This window comes from Conger conger, chromosome 5 (assembly GCF_963514075.1).
Source record: "Conger conger chromosome 5, fConCon1.1, whole genome shotgun sequence".
Classification (NCBI taxonomy): domain Eukaryota; kingdom Metazoa; phylum Chordata; class Actinopteri; order Anguilliformes; family Congridae; genus Conger; species Conger conger.
In genome coordinates, this window is record NC_083764.1 from 23,953,157 (window position 1) to 23,968,583 (window position 15,427).

At 41.5% G+C, this 15,427-nt stretch overlaps 1 protein-coding gene across 1 annotated transcript; it reads left to right on the forward strand.

Annotated features, from left to right (window-relative positions):
* The first annotated feature begins 4,665 nt into the window (after window positions 1-4,665).
* LOC133128766 (basic leucine zipper transcriptional factor ATF-like) lies at window positions 4,666-15,145 on the forward strand. The gene is made up of 3 exons (XM_061242530.1): window positions 4,666-4,992; window positions 8,366-8,470; window positions 13,222-15,145. The coding sequence occupies exons 1-3, from the start codon at window positions 4,927-4,929 to the stop codon at window positions 13,426-13,428; spliced, it is 378 nt and encodes a 125-aa protein (XP_061098514.1). The 5' UTR covers window positions 4,666-4,926; the 3' UTR covers window positions 13,429-15,145.
* Window positions 15,146-15,427: the final 282 nt, after the last annotated feature.

Sequence of the window (15,427 nt, forward strand, 5' to 3'; positions counted from 1 at the left end):
TTATTGCCCTTACAGTGCTATGTGGTATATTTATATTTATACTCTAGGGAAACAGGAAGTGAGCTTAACTAAATTAATTGTGGTGCACACCGAGGACTGGGGTTTGATTCCCAGTTCGATTCCCAGTCCTGCCAAAACCCAAGTTTGGCCAGCTCTCGTGGAGCAGCATAATTGGCTCGCTGCCCCAGAGGGAGGGACTTGGCAGGGTTAGCTTATCGCCACACAAAAATAATTTTGGCACCGCTGGTTTTCAGAGATGAGATTACTCAATAAAAAGCATTGACAGTAAATGTATTGAAATAAAAGTATATCGTTTTCCCGCATGATTGAACATAAAATATTGATCATTATCCATGTTGTTTTTATTTACATTTTACATTTTAGTCATTTGGCAGACGCTTTTAATCCAAAGCGACTTACAAGTGCATAGGTTCTACCACAAGTCAAAGCATCACAACCAGAACTAGGAAAATACACCTGGACTGCTGTTCTAAACATATAGTCGTCATCATAAGTGCAATTTTTTTTTTTTTTTTTTTTTTATGGGGGGGGGGGGGGGGTTAGACAGGGATAGGGGTATCAGAAGGGGGGGCGGGGTAAGTCAGGAGGGAGGACTAAGGTAGAGTTTGAAGAGGTGTGTTTTGAGTCTGTGTCGAAATAGGGGGAGGGATTCTGCTGTCCTGACAGAGGTAGGCAAGTCATTCCACCACTGAGGGACCAGAACGGAAAACAGGCGTGAACGTGCAGCTCGACCGCCAGGTGCCCGTAGAGAGGGAACCGTAAGGCGACCAGAGCTGGCAGACCGGAGTGGTCTAGCTGGGGAGTAGGGAGTGATCAGGGATTGTATGTAATGTGGGGCAGTCCCCTTAGCAGCCTGAAATGCCAACACTAGGGCCTTGAATCGGATGCGTGCGGCAATAGGAAGCCAGTGGAGGCCAATGAGAAGCGGGGTGACATGAGCCGACCTGGGCTGACTGGTGATCAAGCGGGCTGCAGCATTCTGGACCAGCTGGAGGGGCTTGATGGCGCACGCTGGGAGACTGGCTAGGAGGGAGTTGCAGTAATCCAGGCGGGAAATGACGAGCGCCTGGACTAGGAGCTGGGTGGCTTTCTCCGTCAGGAGATGACGGATGCGGCGTATATTATACAGAAAGAACCTGCAGGTTCTGGCAGTGGAGGATACTTGTGGAGCCAGGGAGAGGCAGTTATCAAGAGTCAGCCCAAGATTCTTTGCCGTACGGGAGGAGGAAACTACAAAGTCCTCCACAGTCAGTGAGAGGTCAATTGACGGAGAGGACTTGGCAGGGATGTAGAGAAGCTCAGTTTTGGCAAGGTTGAGCTTCAGGTGCTGGGAAGTCATCCACGCAGAGATATCAGCCAAGCAGGCAGAGATCTGTGTGGTGATTTGGGTGTCGGGGGGGAAGGAAATGAAGAGTTGGGTGTCATCAGCGTAGGAGTGATAAGAGAAGCCGTGGGAAGAGATAACAGAACCAAGAGACATGGTGTATAGCGAGAAGAGGAGAGGCCCAAGAACCGAGCCCTGCGGGACTCCAGTTCGTAGGGGTTGAGGGTCGGAGAGTGCGCCCCTCCAAGTCACCTGGTAGGAGCGACCAGAGAGGTAGGAGGAAAACCAAGCGAGTGCAGAACCTGTGACACCCATCCCAGACAGCGATGAGAGCAGAATCTCATGGTTGACTGTATCGAAGGCGGCTGACAGGTCAAGGAAGATGAGGACAGAGGAGAGGGATTTTGCTTTAGCAGAGCCTTTTTTCTCCATTTTTATTGAGGGCGGCACTAATTCTGGAGCCGACTGTATGTTTCTGACAATGCTTCTTATACATTCAAGTGTGGTCTTGAAAATTATTTTCCACCTAGAACATCCTGCTGTTTTCGACAAGACAGAAAAGAAAAACTACCCAACGGAACATCAGTTCAACTGGAAGAACGAACATTCCCCTGCCCCAGCAGAATTCCGATCCCTGTCTGATATTACCACTGTGGTGTATCTAGATCAGGGCTAGGCAATTCCAGCCCTGAAGATCCGGTGTATATGTAGGTTTTTGTTTCCAGCAGTTCATTCATTCATTCATTCTTTATCCTAACCCACTTATCCTGAACAGGGTTGCAGGGGGGCTGGAGCCTATCCCAGCATACATTGGGCGAAAGGCAGGAATACACCCTGGACAGGTCGCCAGTCCATTGTAGGGCACACACACGATTCACTCACACACTCATTTTGACTCTCCAATCAGCCTAATCTGCATGTCTTTAGACTGTGGGAGGAAACCGGAGTACCTGGAGGAAACCCATGCAAACACGGGAAGAACATGCAAACTCCACACAGAGAGGCCAAGGCTGACCAGATTCGGACCCAGGACCTCCTTGCTGTGAGGCGGCAGTGCTACCCACTGCACCATCCGTGCCGCCGCGTTTCCACGAGTTACCCTGGCTAAATAAATTAATCACGAATTGGCTATCCACAAACAATTTACTCGTAGGTTAGATCACAGTAAAAGGTTTCTTGTAGGATATCACTTCTTTAAGGCTTGTGTGAGAAAGCTTACAAGGATCTACATTTTTGTAAAGTAGTGTATACACCTTCAAGAACAAATACTATACTCCTACAATCAAGCACTAGGGCCCTGGCTTACAGTGAACATTATCGCCTCTCTTTCGGAGTTACATCTTAAAGTTCAGGGTTTTTTTCTATTTGGGCCTTGGGGGATATGAGAGGACTGAAGATTACCAGGAAGCACACTGAAATTAGTCTGAAATGAGTAGCATAGCAAGGGACAGTAATGTTTCACAATGATGGGACAACAAGGTGACACGAACCCCAAAATGAGTGGACGTATGAAATGCTATCCATATGTCAGTGATCAGGACCATTGTGGGGTTTTTGCTGTGGGTGTGGCTAGAGAAATTGAACTCAGGTTTGATAAACCACAGTTAAGTTATGTTTTAACAGGGGGGGCAATCACTTTTTCACACACTTTTTCTCCCTTAATAATAAAAACCTTCAAAACTGCATTTTGTGTTTACTTGTGTTGTCTTTGACTAATATTTTAATTTGTTTGATGATCTGAAACATTTAAGTGTGACAAACATGCAAAAAAATAAGAAATCAGGAAAACACTTTTTCACACCACTGTACATGCCAATAAAAGACGTGTCATAGCCCCACCCTACGCTTGGTGTTGTTTTGAATGTAAAATATTTTTCCATGAAAATAAGAAGTTCTCTGGTCGTCGTCTCATCTCATATACATGTTTCCATTGAAAAATATAAAACCACCCCCTACTAATCTTATAGGAGGGTAAAAGTTGAAAGGGACTTTCTTTGCAGGGGTTTTTGGCAGAAGTAGCATTCAGCCAAATGAAGATGGAACCTTATGTTATTGACTACAAAGATGGAACCTTATGTTATTGTCTTATGTTATTGACTATGCCTTAACTCTTTGTCTTTCTATTGGTACTGGTGGTTATTTGCATTACTGTCACCTTCCTGTCAGCTTTGACCAGTTTGGCCATTGTCCTCTGACGCCTCTCATTAACAAGGCGTTTCTGTCTACATAACTGCTGCTCACTGGATTTGTTTGTGTTTTTTTGCACCATTCTTTGCAAACTCTAGTCTAGTGTGCATTAAAAAAATCCCAAGAGATCAGCCGTTTCTGAGATACTCAAACCACCTTGTCTGCCACCAACAATCATTCCACGGTCAAAGTCACTGAGATCACATTTTTCCCCAATCTGATGGTTGATGTGAACATTAACTGAAGCTCTTGTTCAACGATTGTATGCATTGAACTGCCGCACAATTGGCTGATTAGATAATCACATGAATACGTAGGTGTAATAAAGTCAAAATGTTCCTAATAAAGTGCTCGGTGAGTGTATAGGGCTGTCAAAGCAAAATTCTTGTATAAAATATCTTCCTCCTTCCCTCAGGCAAATTACGAATAGCAAATTCTAAAATAGTCTGTATTGACAGCACGTGTGTTTGTGTGTGGTTGGGCTGTGCTACCAGGCAGAATTTTTTTTTTTTCTGATGGGCACACAAGGACATCTTGGTGTGATGCCACTGAACGCCAACTCACAGAACATTCAAAATGATAACAACAACCCTGAACCAAAACAATAACAGTGCAGGCATGAAGAGAAATATTCCATATGAGACTAGCCTGTTTTATGACACCGTAGCATATCATTTTCCTTACCACGCAGCTCTAATTAAAGGCCTATTAAATGCTATCTTTTACATCACAGTCTATTAAAATATATCATAGTAATTCCACCTTTTTGTGATTTCTGAAAATTGATTTAGCAAATCCATTTCCTTAACACATTCAGAAGATTAGTTATGGACATGTCTATTTTAAGGTCACTTGCCACTCATTTGAATCTGTTTTCTGTCCTGGCGCAAAATATTAAAAAAGTATTCTGGTTTCATATGTGCTTTGGTAGACAGTATCCACATTTTTTCTGACCTCCCTGACAAAGTACATAATTTTCACACTCTAGCGCAAACAGGAATTTCCTCATGTATTTTTATGTAGAGTTTCCACCCATGTGACTTCCAGTTGGGTGTCACTTGCTCTGTTTTTTACCAGAAACCACATCAGACTCTGTGACTTACATAGATAAAAACTCACAAAGCTTTTGATGCGTGTATGTGTGTGTGAGAGAGAGAGTGAAATAGAGGGAGGGAGAGAGAAGGAAAGAGAGAGGCGGTGAGAGAGAATTATTACTCACTAAGCACACGGCCAAACTCAGCTCAGTGTGCATACGCGCACGCAAACACACATACACACACACATACACACACACACGCATACACACACTCACGCACATACACACACACTCACACACACACACAAAGGACACAGAAGTGAAGAGACCCAAGGGGTTTCAAGCGACACTGCTGGCGATGGCTCAGGGTTGTGACAGCAATGAAACAAGGTACAACAAGTCCCCATCGCCGGGCAAAAAGCAGGTAATGCACCCTCTCTTTACTCTCTCAGCCAATGCCAGCTGAGAATGTGCTCGGGATGACAGCCACGCGGCAGGCTTTTGACAGGTTGTTTCCAGGACCACAGGGTAGCCATTACCAAATTGAACACCTTTCTGTATCCCAGCAAATAGTGTTTGTATAGAAATGTTAGAATGTGAAACTACCTGTATTGTTGCTCAGTTACTCTGTGTGTCGTGGCTGAAGGAATATCACAGTTTGCGTTCTCTGCACTATCTCAGAGCAGAGGTGTGAGGAGGTGCAGCTTTAGAAATGTGAACATATCATAATGGACATGAGGTGCTTCAAAAGTGGCGGGAGAGAAAAGGACTCCACACAGTTACTGAGATGCAATACAAACTAGGGCAGCTGGCTCAGATCAGTGAAAACAGTAAGGGAGCAGGCTGTGCTGCTTGTGGAGTCAGATAATAATACTTTGAGTAGAGATGATGATTATTATTATTGGTCTGGATGAGATTTACCTGCTCAGCAGTTTTTTAAATACTTACTGTATACTGAAGGAAGGCAGCAACTTACCAGCTGAAACTAGGGATTGTTGATAACTTACTTTCATTTTATTAAATTCCTAAAGCTATTTTTTACTACTTTGTGTGATCAACATGCTGAGGAAATGATGATAAAAGGTCACTGCTTTCTTTTTAATTCTTTGTCACAAGTACTGTTACAGTCATAGTTTCATACACTTTATTCACTATTCACATTTTTGAGTGAATCAGTGACTGGTGGGTGGGTGATTAACAGAAACTGGTTCAAGGACCATTATCATTTGGCTATGCCAAGGTGGCTATGCTCTCAGCCTGCCCTAGTACTAACAGATTACCACTACTACTGCCGTTTGTACTACAGTCCCTTATTCAAAGGGTACTGTTCTGAGAAATGTATTTTCGGTGCTACCTGCCTTGTACTGTCATTGTGCACATGGTGCATCATAGTAAAGTAGAAGGCGGCTGAAGACTTGTGAGCTGTTACCAAAGCAGAGTGATTCATTATGACACCATTCACATCATGGTGTTGGGGGTAGGTGCAGTGCATGATGGGAATAGGAGGTGTACCCTGAGGAAGATTTGGAACGGATTAAATTATCTGACAGCTGAGGTTTTTGCAGAACAGCCCCAAATCGCTCTGTCCTGCCCCTGTGTCTCTTCATGTAGGCGTGGAGCCCATTTTCATGTTCAGGGACATTTTAAAGGGTTATGAAACGCACTGGTGTGGCAGCTTTTGAACCGCACATTCATTCTCCTTAAGACAGCGGACACAGGCCCCTCCCTTCTGCTGCCTCCAGTGTAGTTCCTGACATGCCTTCGCTGGCCAACGAGCGCATGCTAGCTGCTGATAGAACTGTCTGTATGCAGGGACAAGGGTTTGTGTCAAATTAGTTTTGTCTCTCATACCATTAATGAGAAGTGGCACTTTAGTTAATAAAATTACAGCCCTGATGTTTGCTACACTGTAGATCTTGGCAACAATTTGGCATGACTTTGATTATTCTGGGCACCTTATTGGTATAAGAAGGATATCACAGCTGTCATATGATGTTAGTATCTGTGGATTAAAAAGAACATCACTGGTATATTACACACATGTTTGGGACCTTCCAGAAAACATTTCTGCAACGAGGAACACAACTGTATTTCAATATAGCTGCTGGATATAAATGCATGTAAATCACAAAATGCCTCAGTGACTCTCTTGGTTGAGAAGGGCATTAATATGTGTGAGATGAATATCAACACAATATAAATGGTGCTGATCATACTGTGAATCTCACCACTCACCACAGATTCCTCACAGGCACTGAGCAAGTTAGGGAGGGAGGGATGGAATTATTGGTACCTCCAGGAGTTGACAATGATACATTACGCGTGGGCTGTGGACAGTAAAGAAAACTTGGGTTGCTCTGATGAACAACATTGCCAGTGGGTGATGTAACATCCCAACCCAAACCGTATTTAACCCCTTAAGTATCACCCCTGTTCCTAATACAAGCTTGAAAATTACATACCCAAAATATAATGGCCACCACTCTTGAACCCTTTTGACGACAGCCACAATCCTGGTCTCTTCTGAGAGGTAACCTTCAGGTTTGTTTTTCAAAGGCCAGAATGAAGTTATGGATGCTCAAACACAATGGAAGCGCAAGCTTTACTTCTTACTGTAAATATTTTTTTGTATTTTAGTGGATACAGATGCTCATTGCTGTGAATGGTGGGCTGAGAAACATAATGGAACCACAGCAAATTTGATGACAATATCGCCAAAAATGAGCATTCAGCATTACTTTTTCTAAGTTATGTCTAAGGACATTTGGAGGCTACAAAAATACACATGTAAACACAATTATATGATGGATTGTGATTGCGGTGTAAAATACTATAGATTGCACACTAAATGATAAAACCCTTCGCCTACCTCTCCCTCTCAACATCCCTCTCCCCATCTGGTAGCTGCAGGTCCAGAAGATTGTAAAAAAAAAAAAATACAACAAAAACAACTTGTATACTAATATATTGATTGAGGTCCATTGATTGAAGATGAAATACCCAACCCGCAACAAGTCAAACACACATGCCATTTATTATTCAAAAGCAGGCCTGCTCCTTATTCACCTGTTCTTATTGTTTATGCACGCTGACGAAGGCAGAAGCCGAAACACATAAGAAAAAAAAGACTGAGTTGCTGTCCTTCTCTCCTTTTTCTATATATACTCTAGGGATTCAGCACCGGCAAAAATGAGCTATGCACGTTTAACCATTCCTCATTAATTGTGCACTTTATTTATAATCGTACAGAGTAATAATGAACCATTTAGATGCTCAGAGGATGGGGTTATGTCACTGGATGTCCTCTAGTATGAAGTCAAATGTGTTTTTCACTGTCCTCCTTAGAACTATTCCATCAGACGTGTGATTTCTTTCGAGGCCTCCAAATGTAGAGTCTTCCATTTAGATTTAGTCATCACAAAAAAACAATTTTGTTGTAAAATATCAACCTTTTTCGGCATAAAGTCTCAAGAACAGCGCGCAACTGTCTCTGCATCTCAGAGTCTCAGAACAGCGAGTTTTACTGCGTGTAACTGTCTTCGCATGCGCACTGAAAATTAACGGAAAATCATTACACCGGCAAAATATGCAAGCCCAACAAACAATACACTGTTGCATTTTAGCTACTGAGTAGCTAAAATGCTACTCAGTCCACCGCTCAAGGGCAAAACAGCATTTCTCAGGACTTGATGCTGCAACCATGTGGTGGCTTTGTAAAGTTCAGGTTGCTGCACTATACTATACATTTATATGTAAAAAATCTGTAGATAATGACCCCTAACCTTTTCTGTGGTCAGGATCCTTCGGATGATGTGAAGAAGGTGCTGAGGCGTGAGAAGAACCGCATCGCAGCCCAGAGAAGCCGCATGAGACAGATGCAGAAGGCCGACAGCCTACACCTGGTGAGGAATGCACCAAACCCCTTATTTCAGACCCAGCGGTCAAGGCCCCACTGTCCCGTGTAACCAGTGCATTGTCGCAGCCTGGCGCAGCTTGTCCACAGGGGTCCATAGGGTCTTAAGAGCTCAACTGCCTGTCTTTCTGTCAATGCACTAATTATACAGTCAATGTTTGAGTTGAGAAATAATTACAATTATTTAGCTGACACTTCTATCCAAAGTGACTTGCAGTTGACTAGACTAAACAGGGGAAAATCCACCCAGGAACAATGTGGGGTTAAGGGCCTTGCTCAAGGGACCAACAGATGTGCAGATCTTATCATGGCTACACAGGGGCTTGAACCACCAACCATTTGGGTTCCAGTCATGTACCTTAGCCACTAGGCTGCATTTTATTAACTAACTGAGGGCATGGTCATTGCTGCCAAGTCAGAAAAATATTTACAGCCCAACATTCTCTCAAAACACCCACAAGGGTCGAACACAAAGATGAAGCTGTGAAGGGTTCAGATGGACTGTGTAGGGGGGAGATGTTGGTACTGCACCCAGTTTTCTGGTACCTACACAAGAACCATCCAAGGGTGGAAACATAATGCATTCGACTAAACACTGTGCTTGACTGCGTGGAACACTGGGTATGGTGGAATTGAAGAGCAGAGGATTTTGCAGTCCTTCTGAAAAAAGAGCAGCATACTTTTTCATTAATGCCAAAAATCACACACAGAGCTCAGTGGGTAGTTAGGTACAGCCAATCACAGATCACATGCATCAAAATAAAGAGATGAGAGTTCAACCTATTGTACTCTGCCATGTTAGAAAACAATATCAGTCAATCTATGATCTCCTGGCTCACTGATGATGTTGCCAACAGGTGTGTCTAGTACTGCCCCTTGTATTCAGTTGAAGTTACAGAATTATTATACGGGAAAGTTCTAATCATAATAAAAAGAAGAAACATCTATTCATGGAAATCTTTCACAAGCTCACATTTTTCCTTAATTAACCCTATCCACCTTTGTAATTAGTGTATAAATTAAATAAAACTAATGTAAAACATGGTACACTTCTTGTACTGGCTAACTGGTTAACGGAGCTACTGGGGCTGTGGTTAACCTTATTTAAATACAGTTCTATTTGAAATGTGACGCAGCTTGGTTAGACAGCATTTAGGGTGAGTAATCTTTTTTGGAGAGCTTTTTGGTCACTTTGGGCATGATTTATAAAAAACATAAACATATATGTGAATAAAACACATGAAGGTACATTTTCTTTACATTTTGTATAGGAAAAAATCTGTTTTTCTTGAGAAATAAGCTTTTCTGATCATTTGTGTTTGGACAAAAAGATATGCAGTTGTTTTGTATTTGGAGAGATTTGGAGACAGTCGAGGACATATGAGTGCAGTTTTGGGAAAACTCATGTGGAATTAGCCTGTTGCTATCTTTACCAAGTGCACAAGTGAATTCTGAAAATTACACAATTTTCATCTTAATTATAGGTGTAAGAACAAGTGCATTGAAAAGTAGCATCTTGGTTGTTGGGATATTATGTTTGTCACAAATCAATTAGTAGGCCATATGTGCCATTATCAAGGCTTGGACCATTTTAAGTTATTTGATTACCCTAGGCATCTCAGAACTATACATCAGAAACTAGTGACTTTTACAGTATGAAGATTGGGTTGTTGAGTTATTGGTGACCGACATGTACGTAGCATAGGTCCTGAGGTCCCAGCAGGTGTCTCCACCTATAGCGTAGGTTAGAAAGAGAGCCATTATAACTCAAAATCTCAGTTTTCTGTGCTGTGCAAAGTAGGCTACATTGTACAATCTCTGGAATTAAGAATTTGCTTTTTTTCTTGTTTATGTGGGGCCCTGATGATATTCTTTTGTTTTAATTCTTGCTCCGCTCGAAACGTGGATTTCTCCATTTCTTTCTGAATTCATTCATTTTTCATTTTTTCTTTTATTATCTTTAGATAATATGTTATGTCATAGTGCTACAGCTATTAACAATTAGAGATGATATGATTAGCAGACATTAATATGAAAACATGAATTTTAACATGGGACAACATCAGTTACATTGCAAGAACATTGCTAATTGCTCCTGTTTAAAATTGTACGATACATTTTGTGACAAGAAAGACACCGTCCCTCATATTTGTAAACGTATCTTCCTTCTTAATATAAACTGAATGGAGGCAGGAGCGCATTGCTAGTTGTTCCAATTTATGCAATGGGCTTGCTATTGGCTGATTCCTGGGCACCATCATTGTAGTTACGACACCTGAGTGTGCTGTGAATTACACTGATATCAGCATTTAAGCATGCTGCTTACTCCTTGCTAAAAATGGTCTGATCACTGTTATGCATTGCACCTAGGGCCTACTTGACTTAGGAGAATCTTTTAATTTCTAAATCAAAGTTTGAGTCCATTCTTCTAATTCTGAGTGGCTTCATACATACAGCCCCAGAATTTTTCTGGGACTGTTCTTTTGTTTTATTAAATGTCAGTTTTCTTTAAGTTGACTTGGCTCTTTTCAATAAATCCAGTGGGTGGTTGTAAGATACCTGAAGTCCAAAGGCAGCTTTGGGTTTATTTTATTTGTCAGATGTGCCAATCGTTCAGCTTACATTAAAGATGTCTGGACCAGCCTCATTAAGAGACAAACCCAGCTGAACGGAATAGGCCCCTGAACATATCTGCGCTGTGCTGGGAATGTGAGGGACCATATGGGTCTGTGTCATCCCCACAGCTTCTGTGTTGTGCTGTACACTTGGAACAGCCCTCCCTGTGTTTACAGTTGACTTTGGCACTGGTTTTCAAATCGTGAGCAATAGTCCCTTCTGGGCAAGATGCGATATGCTGCATCAATAGCTAACATACTAATCAAAGCCAAAAAAACCTTTGCAGGTAACTCTACTGTTTTATTTTATTGTCTTTACAAAATTGTGAGCTGATTTAGGTGTCCACAGAGTAGAATGTCCAGTGTTTTTTTTGTTCAGTGTTTTTATACTCCGGCCACCGAAACTCAGTAAGAGTTGATTTTACACTGAACATTTTACTGTAAAATGGTAAATGATTGGCATTAATATAGTGCATTTATACAAAGCACTGTACAATTGATGCTTCTCCTACACCCATTCATACACATACTCGCACACCAACGGCAACTGGCTGCCATGCAAGGCACCAACCATCTCATCAGGAGCATTTGGGGGTTAGGTGTCTTGCTCAGGGACCCTTCGACACAGCCCGGGCGGGGGACTGCCGGAAGACTGCTCTTACTGCCTGAGCCATGTTGCCCCGATACAGGATCATACTGTACCTCAAGGGAAAATACATATTGTCTTAGCCAGCCAACACTGTACTCTTAGAAAGGAAACAGAATTGTGGAAATTAATATAATATATAACGTGACAATTTTGTTTTGTTTACAATTTACTTGGAACTTTTTTAGCAACCATTTTTTCATTTAATTGGCTGACAGAATTTGAGTTACATGCCTTTAACTAGGAGGATACTGGACCACTGTTGTAAAAAAAGGTCAAAAGTAGAAAAAAACCCTTTCAATATAACAGTGCAGAAAAGTTTACCTTTGCATAGAACTGACAAAAGATGATGATTGTTACCGTTAAAGGGTTTGCCAGATGTAAAAAAAAAGGCTTAAAAAGTCTGCTTGGGTCAACAGAGGTTTTATTGGTAGAACCCTCTTTGAGGGTTTTATGTTCGTGTTATATAGCGATGATTCCGTTGGAAAATACCCATCACTGTCAGTGACATCACAGCTGACATCTCGGGGGACTGGGGGCCCCCCATCTCTGCATACTGCATAGGCTGCAGGAATCTTCCACCCACACTGATCTGCGAGGGTCCATTCCAGTCGCACTTCGGAGTTAGCCTAAAAACGAGAGCGGGGAGCGCGAGCGTTCGATATATGCTGTGGTTTCAGTCTCTGCACCATGTCGTGATAAACAGGAAGCCGGGTGACACATTTCCTGTCAGAGCAGTTTTGCGTGTAAGGTTCTGTTCTTCTGTAGGTTCATAGACTACAGACGAAATATGACAAAGTGACCGCAGCGTAACCCATTGACTTTCCATGGGCTTGTGAAAAGCATTTTTCTTTGTGCCACTATGTTGGAGACAAATTGAAGCTAGAGACTGTGCAGTGGGTAAGATGGGAGACCAGCACCAGGCCTCTCTTGTAAAAAAAAAAAAAGTATTATAATATAAAAATATAACCTTGGTACCATTGAATTACAATACATTGAAATGGGGAACTGAAAGACCTACACTGGAGACGAGAAGAACTTCACTGGTGCTAAGGAGTAACATTTCTTAACAGGACCAGGAAATGAGCTTCAAAAACGAAGCCCATTTTGGCTATTTGGCCAGGGCATGTAACACAGATTCCCTGGGGTGCCTTCAGGACAGTGAGCTTGTTGGTGGTTCTGTTGCTCTGGTCTGTGTCATAGCCATCCCTAGAGTCCACTCTCTGCTTTCCATAGTCATCAAGCAAACATTTGAAAGGCCACCACAATAGGCAGTGGCAAACCTGAATTACATATTTTTTTGTTTGCTGTTAGCAAAGGGTAATGCTTTGTCTCCTTAACACGTAGTGTGCAAATGATGGGTAGAATGATTCTGTAAACCCATTAGTTATTTATGTTTTGTTTCACAGTCAGACAGTCTGATTGGTATCTGTAATAAAATCCATGTTAATGCTAACAGACCCAGTCTTGTTGTTTAAGGAGAGTGAGAACTTGGAGAAAGAGAATGCAGCCCTGAGGAAGGAGGTGAAGAGGCTTTCAGAAGAAGCCAAGTACCTGACGACCGTGCTTAACAACCATGAAGCACAGTGCTCTGGCCTGGGGCCTCAGTCCTCCGACATCCTCTACACCCCACACCACGGGGTCTACCATCAGTCGCACATGACCTCACCACGCTACCAACACTGACCACAATAGCAGAAGAGTGCTGGAGCATCTCCAAGAACTGGCCTGACAGAAAGCAGGTAACTGGGAATGCAAATGCTTTTGACCGAAACTAACTGCTGTCTTTGAAGAATCCTTGACGACAGCTGACCAAGTTCCTAAACTGATGTACTAAGCGGACCATATCTCAGAAAGCAATGTCAAAATGACCTGTTACACCACTGTTGGGCAGTTCAGTTCTGATGCTAAATATAACAGGTATTTGTACATTTGTAGAAAAGCAGATGGACTACTTATCAAACCGCAAAAATCCTTACAACATTTTTTTTTGGTTAATTTTCCTGTTTATACAGGAACCATTATTTGTGGAATAAGATATTGTTTTTCAAAGTACAACATACTTTATGAATTAATGTTGATTCTGAATGTATTTGTGTCAATATTCCTGCTAGTTCTGATAAGGTGCACTTTACATTGAAAGTGTTAGATTTAATTATCTAGTTTTTTGTTATGAGTCTTAATATATAGCATTTCAATTTATTTAATTTAAAAAAGTGATCCTGTGGGAATTATGAGAACTGCATTTAGTGTTAGTTAGTTGTGAGTTTTCACTCATTTCCAGTGTGTTTTCTATTATCGTTTAAAATGTTTTATTTTATTGAGTCACTGCTTGACATATTGTTTTGATTGTTTCTATGTTAATTGTGCAAGGTGATAATGACAGGGGAAATTGAGATTTGACACAATACCTCAGGATTAAGCACAAATTAAATGGATTGCATTTATATAGCGCTTTTATCCAAAGCGCTTTACAGTTGATGCCTCTCATTCTCCCAGGCACCAAGCAGCTCATCATTTTCCAGAAAGTGAGCAAAATCACTATTTGGGATTTAGAGTAAGAATAATATGACCTCGAACATATAATATTTATTTGTTGGGGTTATCAGTGCCACATGAGGTTAAAACACCAGCATAAGCGTGGGTGTTTAAGATATGAGAGTAGGAGTTGGCAAACCCTTTTCAGGAGTGACAGAGTTCCTACTAAAGCTGTGCTTTTTTCTTTCTTGCTTTTTTGACTGCACTGAAGAAGGAAATAGTATTTTTGCCAAACAGTTTATTCAGTTGATTATCTCGTATAACCCTTTAGCAAATGTGACTGTTGATTTTGCAAAACGATGTCAGTTCATCAAGGCCAACTTATCACTGTCCTCTCAATATTATGATGGCACAGTCATCCCATCTAATCAAGCAGTCCAAAGCTTATTGGAAACAATACTGTGATACCGTGGCATCCACTTCAGGCCTGCAAGACATTTAGAAACACCATGAAGACTCATTGGTCATTTTACAGTTAGCAGCTGACTGACTCCTGGAACATTCATTCAATGTCTAATCAAATCATTGGGTCCAAACAAATGATTTAGACTTGAATTGGGTCACAGTACAGAATCCAATTTTTTCTCACTGTGGTTGCTCGTTAATGAAAGTGTCAACGCTGGTGCACCAGGAGGCGCTGTTTTCTTAGCAACTGGTTTTCAATACCTTATTCTGCTCAATATGATTTAGGAATGTATTTTCAAAACCATCATAATAATGAGGATGCTTAATTGTAATCCCACTGTATTTGGTATTTTGATTGTTGATTGTTATAACATGACTTCTTGAATGTAGTAAGTTGTTACAACTTGGCACTGCCGCTTGTGCTGTACTCTTGGAAATAAAGTAAACTATGTGTCTTTTTGTTTTGGATTTTTGTGATATTTCTTCTCACGTTGACCAGTAGACTACCGGCACACAACCTAGGGCGCAGCTGTGTGAGAACTCACATATGGGTCATTCCTGTTATCCGGTGCCTTTTCTGTTCCCAGGGCAGAAAATAAACTAATATATATTTTTAAATGGTATACTTTTATTTCATTACATTTACTCTCATGTTTCAACTCTCAGTAATCTCCTTTTTTTTCTGAAAACCACAGGTGCCAAAATTATTGGCACCCCTAAGAATAATTGTAAATAAAATCAA